Source organism: Haliaeetus albicilla, chromosome 3, assembly GCF_947461875.1.
Source record: "Haliaeetus albicilla chromosome 3, bHalAlb1.1, whole genome shotgun sequence".
Lineage (NCBI taxonomy): Eukaryota > Metazoa > Chordata > Aves > Accipitriformes > Accipitridae > Haliaeetus > Haliaeetus albicilla.
The window spans coordinates 10293654-10301851 of NC_091485.1; the positions used below are offsets into that span (position 1 = coordinate 10293654).

Genomic DNA, 8198 nt, shown 5'->3' on the forward strand with positions numbered 1-8198 from the left:
CATAAAGTTCCAGTAAAGTTATGGTAAAAGTTGTGAACAAATGACAGCAGCAAAATGCAAAAGTTTCAACAATACATTATACGCACCCTTCAGTCATTTACCTTTCAGGAAATCAAAATTATGTTCACCTATTTCCTTCCAATTTCTTCATTCCTTCCCAAGGTGTTAAAAAAATGTAGACAGTTGTCATACACCATTCGGATTCACATATAGACTTGATTTTATACATTTTGAATAAGCCTAGTCAAATTAATACGATGTATGATTTTTCAGAAACATCTGCAGAACTGCACAGAACTTCAGGTGTTCACTGATTTTTCTGTGGTGGTAAGGACATTCTTTTCTAAACAAATATGCCTTGTATGGTCATTTCAAAACTTCCACCGCAATGTTGGTATTATGACTGTGTTTCTGAGTCACTCTTCCTTTTTTTATTGGTGTCACCTGTTTTACTAAATCTCTTAGCACATTCCTCAACAAACCAATTTCTCTGTTTCCACAGGCTATACCTGTACTAATAAACAAAGACTGAGAATGTTTTAAGTCTGAAATCTAGTCATCTGTGCTGTTAAATTGTTAGAACTGTCCCTGGCCATACCAAACAGCTCTCTCACATAAAGAGTTCCTGAGAACAGCCAAGGAGTTATAAACGCAGAACAGAGGCTATTCCCCATTAGCAATGTCAATGCAGCCACCCTGCTTTGCAGAATATGAGGATTTAATAATATGGACATAAGCTATTTCATGCCAGACAACTATCCTGGGGATGTTTATTTTACCAGGAGAGGTTTTGCCACAGCATATGCAAGAATTTAACTTCTCAGAAGCATGTTCAGTTTCAGTGTTACGTGTGAGCTATTGTCAACAAAAGCATATAAACATGCTACAGTTTTGATAAAATTCTTTTTCTATTTACTTAAAATAATTCAATCTATTTCTCTCAACTCAATTTAAAAATATATAGAGAAAAAGATAGGTATAAACAGTAAATTACTCAGAATAGCTGGCAGCAAACTACTGGGACTTAAAAATAAAGTAAGACTATTAGGCTGCTTTCCCTACGATAACTTTTTAATACAAAACAGTAATGTTTCTCACTCTGTAGGCTGACTAGTTACTACAAATGTAAAGGCCTTTGTACACACTGAACTACCAGTTTCATTTTTAGCCAAATTTGAATTAAAGATTTGAATAATCAACTTTTCATCAAAATCTCTATATAATCTTCCAGCATGACTGCTTCTGTACTGTAAAAAGAACTAGATTAGTAAAAAGTGAACACTAACCTTCTCAATATTTATTTGGTGTTTTCTTAACCTTTCCAAATCTGTTGGAATTGCCACTTTAATGAATTTCTGAATGGCAGGTTCAATTCGACGGAGTTTAACTTTTTCATCATCTTCAGACATCCTAAAAGCAGCTTTCAGGTCAACACTTTCAGGTCCAGTATACCTTCACCAAGGTAGAAAACCTTAAAAAAAAAAAAAAAAAAAGAATTACAGGCTTACAAAAATGTACCAGTCTAGAATCACTTTTTAAAAGAAAGCAAAACAAGGGAAATCAGTCTTTCCAATAATCACATCTATTCCAAAACCACATTTGAGCAGCATTAGCTACTTAAAATCCAGATACTGTATTTGCACTTAAATATATTATTTCCATTTATTTACAGGCTTTGGGGATCATTTTTCATTGATAAAACTTAACACTAACAAAAAAAATAGCTAAGTAATTAAGAGAAATGCAAACATGCTTTGCGGCATAATGATATATGGAAACCTTTGAAAAAACTTTCCAATTAGATGCTTTGCCTGATCAGAGTACAAGTTCTGCCAATTTACATTCTGAATTGTCTTAAAAATTGTAAAACATGTCCTGAAAAGGCACCAAAATAAAATTAATTTTTGAAGTCCATTTCCTAGAAAGATTAAGATCTCCTGAATGAAGATTTGCACCCCAAATTGCACTTGTCCCCTACTGAAAATGACTAAGGCATCACCTAACATAGGGTTTAAATAGGTTGCTGAAATATTTGCAGGACCAGTAGGTACATAAGCAGCCTGAATTCTGTTCCCTGCATATGCATAAAACATAACTTTGGAGTTTCACTTCTTTAAAAGAAAGATATGTAGAACTGTGTATAATAGCACTTATCTACAGAGCATATGAGCAATATAAAGGAATTCCATTATGCTGAATGCACACAAGGGGAAAGAAAAAAATTATTGTGAGATAACTTTGTAGTTTTAATACTGTATAAACAGAAGTTATTTAAATGAGAGTTTCTTTCTGTATACTCCTTTTCTAACAAAAACAAGAAGTGGAATTGCAGACACATATGAGAAAGTTTTGTCACAAGCGTCAGTAAAAAGACGTGTTACCAGCAACTGCATCAGATGGCTTTCCCCAATTTTCCTCTGCCAGTAACCAAACTCATTTAAAATAATTAAACGAGCGTAATTGTCCTGGTACAGAGCAGGCACAGCAGAATGTAACAGGTTAAAAAATGTTCCTACTTTTCCCCACAGCCAAACATATTATTAACAGTGAAATTAGACATTATTTTTCTCACACCTAACTATGGTGCGAAAGTGTGGAGGGAGAGTGTTGAGCTTTTTCTGAGACCTGTGATTCCTGCAGGCAGGGAGAACTTGAAGGCAGACACCAGTTGATGGCACTGGGTCTTCAACAGAACCACTCAAAGTTCAGTCACAGCCCTCACTTGCAGGCTGCAGGGAGGATATGTACAAATCTCCCTCATCTTCAAAGGAGCCAAGTGGTAAGCATCTTCCATCAGGCCAGTGAGAAAGCTAAAAGTGCTTCTGGCAAAGGCAAGCTGAGCTTCTAGAGGAAAATAGTCCCAAATTACTCACCTTCTCCAACACAGCTGCAGAGAAAACAATGTTGTGTTTTTCTGAAGAACCGAATGCTAACAGAAGACTCTCCTTTATCTATTGCACCCAACGCAGAAACTGAAAACAGTGGAAAACTGACTATTTACTGAGAGTAGACCAAGTTAGGTGAAGTCAATCTTCAATGTTTCACTGATACATCCTTCCCTTTTTCAGAACCTCAGAAGGAAATTATTTCACCAATCAACTTCACAGTCACTGCTATTTTGCAGCCATTGCTGAATTATCCCCACTCCAAATTATAGAGACATACTATCAAGCAGTCCTACAAATCCCCTTCTAACCCAAAGTATTTAATATGAATAGTTCTTTGTCCAAATCTTCAAATAAACATGCAGTGGGTGGCCTCGCATTTTGGGGGATGTAAAAAGAACTTTAATCCTTTTGTGTTCATTTACTCTTTCCACCATTCTAAAAACAGTGGCTTAAATGCAAGATGATAAAAAATACATTGATTCTTCTATTATACCTTGGTCGCTACAGTCCCTAACACTTTTGAAGGAGCCACTTGTTATCTCACAACTGAACTCCATTTTGAGCCTAGAACAGATTTTTTTTGCAATGAGCAAAAGATAAAAAGCATCCTACTCCAAACTGTAGTACCTCCTCTTCGAACACACATTTAATTTCCTGACAGCTTACACACTAATCCACAAGTTTATGAGCTAGAACGAATTAAAAATTGGTTCCTTAAAGATATTTAGTAGCCCTGTCATGCTTTTCTTTAATACTGAATCATCCTGAAGAAGGGATGACACAAATTCTTCAAACTTACTGCACAACGTGAACTCACAGAAACCCACAGTCCGTTCTGTCTTGGAATAAATACATCAGAGACTAGCTAAATCCATCATAATTTTGTCCTTAACCTTTAATGACATCTAGATATTGATGACTCAAAATTGACAGTTTAGGTGACTTATAAACTGGACCACTGTGAAAGCAGAGTTAATGTAACCAACAGCCATATGTCTTGAGTAGGTGATCTGAATAAGCAACAGTTTTAAATTCAAAGATTTGGCTGCATGCAAGGCTCTGGATAGTCATTTTCTTCTTAAAAATTCCCAGACAGTAAACTAGCTTTCACGACAGCATCTACGAATTTCTTTAAGGCACTGCTGCCTAAAATTCACTAACAGTAAGTGTGAGAAACTAAGAACTATAAAAACTCCTAACGTTCTCATCAGGTCTCCTGCTTAATGTTCTCTCTAACAGTATAGTTGTAACAAACAATTCTAAGACATAAATTACCAATAAGAAAATATGCAAGGTCTTACTTTTTTTTAAGTCCATATAATATGGTAAATAAAATTAACATTACAACTTTTTGTGATGAGCTTACGTTTGTTCCAGATGCAATTTCAAGGAAATCTAAGGCTTCTTGCATACTTTATTGGGTTTGTGTTTCCCTAAGCATAACAATTAATTTCTAAAGCTGTAATGCCTGGTTTTTGAGTAATCACAGAGTAACAGGACAGTTTAGGTTGGGGGGGGATTTTCATACGCCATCCAGTACAAGCTGAATTACATGTGGTTGCACAGGCCCTTGTCCAGTCAAGTTCTAACACCTCCATGGACGGACACTCCACGCACTCACTAGATCCCTCCTTCAGTGTTTGACCATTCTCCAGGTTAAAAACAAACAAACCAAACCAAACCAAACCAAACCCAAAAAGACCTTCCTCGTAGCTAAACCAGCTTGTGTCCGTTGCCTCTCATCCCACTGCCATGCACCTCCAAGAGGAGCCTGGCTCTATAGCTTCCCACGCACAGCAGTAAGATCTCCCCCTCCTTCACCTTCTCTTAAGGCTGAACAAACCCACCTCTTTGTTTCTCCTTGAATATCATGTGTTCCAGCCCCCTAATAGCCTTGCTAGTCTCACAGGTGCCGAATAGAGGTGAACAGTCACTCTTTCGACCTGCTGTCCCTCAGCCGCATTTACTAATACAGCCCACAACGCGGTTGTCCTTCACTGCAACAGCACGCTCAGACGCATATTCAGCATGTGGTCCACCACAACACACAGGTCCTTTTCTGCAAGGCTGCTCTCCATCAAGTCTTCCCACAGCCTGTTCTAGTCATCAGGCTATTCCATGCCAGATGCAGGGCTTTCTTGTTGCCTTTGCTGGAATTTGTGAGGTTCCTGTCAGCCCATTATCTCCATCCCATCAAGATCCCTCTGAGTAGCAGCCCTGTCCAGCCTATCTACCCCTCTCCTCAGGCAAGTAACAAACACTGCTCTCTACTTCAGCTTTTTAAGAAGATAATTTTGTCTCTGTCCTTGGATCTCAATTGCAGTCAGCATGTACACGAAGCTGCAGAAGTTATGAGCCCTCTCTCAGAGGGCGGCCATTCAGACACCACACAGTTGTGTGACAGGTCACCTTCCCTTTCTGACCGCTTCTGTACAGCACCATCGCTTGGACCGTCCTTCCTACAGGCATTTACCAAGTCCCAAGTACAACAAAATCTTGAGTTCTCCGAGACTGGAATACTTGGCTCTGATTCTCTAAAATAAATTCAAGTTTGAGCAAAAAAGCCCAGGAGAATACCGTATCATTAAATCGGTAATTTAAAAAGTTAGATAAAACCATTTGTAATTAACTGTCCTTTATTACATTCACTGTGCAAGATATTTCCATAAACAAAGAAATTATAGAATCTTGTCTTTTCAGACGCTGATGCTACAGGCCTGTTAAGAGGTTATCTTCCAAGTAGAATACTTTCAATTTGACATTCAAAATTCATGCACGAAAATTCAATTCTATTTCAGTGACAGAAATAACACTTATCCAGAAGTGATCAAGACCCAGATGTGCAATAATTTTCAGTCAACTATGTCCATAAAAAAAGAAGACATATCCAAAGCATACTGAGCAGTATTATCAAAGTACTAGGTGGTGACAGAAATTATATACGTATCCCTTCTTAATATTTACATTTTCTGGAGACTGCCCCCAAACTGAAACTGTAACTGTGAAGTAAAATTAGCATAAAAGAATACCATTAACTTGATATCTGCACTTAATATGAAAATCATCTATGATTCTTACTACCCAAGACAAGGAAAAATCCCTTTCCAGTTTGCCCACCCCATGTCCTTGAAATTATTTAAGTGTATCTTCCACGAAGGATTAATCTACATTCCTTTGTTAGTAAGCAACAGAGCAAAAGAACCTGAGGAGTTCCACTCGTTTGATCGTTGCTTTACCAAATAAACAGGTATATAAAGCAAACAAAATTTTTCAAAAACTGATCACTTCCTCTTTCAGCTTTTGAAGATCCAATCACCATATGCTATCTTATTTCATTGCTTAAGTCAAACAATTCTAAGGGGTAAGAGAATCTTAAGGCATCCAGTTCCAAACAGCGAAAGTTTGAATTTAATTCTGACACTAACACAAAATCTCCACTTACTATGTGGTGGTGCATAGAAAGCACAGAGTCACATAGCTGCAGTCAATCGAAGTAAAATTCTTCCCATGTACGGTAACATACTTGTTACAATAAAATTCAGTAAATGTAATAAGTAATATACATCAAATTAACACCTATGAACTTCTGTTAAACTGCCTAGTGCTCTCCACTCAAATACGGTAGGCAAAATGCAGAATAAACCTGAAGAGTTCTGCTTGCCCACGGAAATGCAATGTAATTCACGTATCTGATTTTAATTCACTTACGACACTTTAGACAACCACTACCACTAGAAAAAGTACTTCCAGCATAGATGCCTGTTTTTAAGGGTTGTAAGGCCAAAAGCTTTTTCCTTTTCTCATTGTAGATTAGAATACGGATGCTAGCATGCAGAGACTTAGAACAGCTTTCTCACTAAGGTGACCTGAAACACTTCTTCCTAGAGTAGTACTGGCCCCAAAGTTGCACTGACAGACTATTCACTGTTGCTCACTTGGCTGAGGTCTGCAGTTAGTGAGGAACAGGCTCCTGTGGCAGGCTACAGCCAAATTGCACTTTGGGTCCGAATTACATCTTTCCGCTTTGGCTGTAGAAGGAACCAAAGGAAAATAGCTTTCTTAGGCTGCAATAAGGCATTGTCACCAGCCCCAGCATGTTCGCAAAGCGACACTAAACTACGCAATGGGATAAAGAGCCGCGCATGTGGGATCTCCCACAGAACAGCCGGAATTAGCAGCTGTACGTAACAGGCTGTGGTTCCTAGCAGATCTGTGCGCTTGTGGATCACCCGGCAAGACAAACTTGATCCAGACAAAGCAAGGGCGCGTGACTGCATTTTGAGAAGTCAGAGCAGATGACAGGCATTTTGTATTGGATTTACACGTTTAAGCCAGCTGCAGAAGGGCAGAAAATACCTAATGACTAACACGTCAACATTTTTTCAACAAAGCTGAACTGGTGGAGCGAGTCTGTAGTGACCCGACACCTGCAATAGGTGGCCGCAACGCAGTTCAACCTGCAATCAGAGCCCTAATACTCATTTTTCTGTACTACTGAACTATGCCTCTGGTCTCACCCCAGCAGCCAACAGGTTACGGAGGCCTACCCTTCCTGCATCTCGCCCCCGAAAAGCGAGGGGTCCACGCAGAGAGCGGAAGCGCAAGAATAAAGGAAGGTTTTACGTCTTATATCAAGGCTTCAAGCGGACTACGCTAGTTTCTTTTTCCTGACTTACGCTTTTAAAAGCTTGGGGAACACCGGTCTAAACAATTCGTCACGCTGCACTTCCACTCTTTTTTAACAACACCAGCCCCCCCCCCCCCCCCAAAATCCAGGCTGGCGTGACAAGCTCTGGCTCGGTTCAGCTTTCCGCCTGTACCTCCCCACCACCCAGAAGGACCCCCCCGGGCCCAGCCGCTCCTGGGGGCACCCAGGGCCGTCCCCCGGGCACCGGCAGAGGGGCGGCCGAGGGGCGCGGGCCTGCCAGCGGCGACAGGGCCCGGCCTACGGCCGCGGCCCGCAAGGCGGTGGCGGAGAGGGGGGGAGCGGACGACGGCCCCGCTGCCCGCCCCGGCCCTCGCTGAGGGGCAGAAACCGGGGGTCGCGAAGGGGGAGTGGGGGGGAAGGAAGAAGAGGGGGAACCCGGCGCTCCGCTCCCCGCTACGGGCCGCGGCTGGGGGGCTCCTACCGGCCGGCCACGTCCTCAAGAACCGAGCCCAGGACCCGCCGGGGGCCCGTCAGGCCCCGACCCGGCCTTCCTCTCGCCTCCCCGCCGCGGGAAGCGAAACCGAAAGCAGCGGGGCCGCCCTCGGTGGCGGCCCCCCCCTCCACCCCAGCCCAGCTGCCCGCCCTGCTAGCGCGGCGCCGGG

General features: G+C 41.4%; 1 protein-coding gene across 2 annotated transcripts in view; it reads right to left on the reverse strand.

The window, feature by feature from the left end:
* Nucleotides 1–8127, reverse strand: part of STX17 (syntaxin 17) — a 36879-nt gene extending 28752 nt beyond the window's left edge. Inside the window, exons 1-2 of one of the 2 annotated variants that reach the window (XM_069778815.1) lie at nt 8017–8127; nt 1287–1471 (exon numbers count right to left, since the gene is read on the reverse strand). In XM_069778815.1, the coding sequence (XP_069634916.1) occupies nt 1287–1409 (123 nt within the window). In that variant the 5' untranslated portion in view covers nt 1410–1471; nt 8017–8127. Of the gene's footprint in view, nt 1–1286; nt 1492–8016 lie in introns of those variants that run through there. The other variant, XM_009917641.2, reaches the window with a different exon arrangement.
* Nucleotides 8128–8198: the final 71 nt, after the last annotated feature.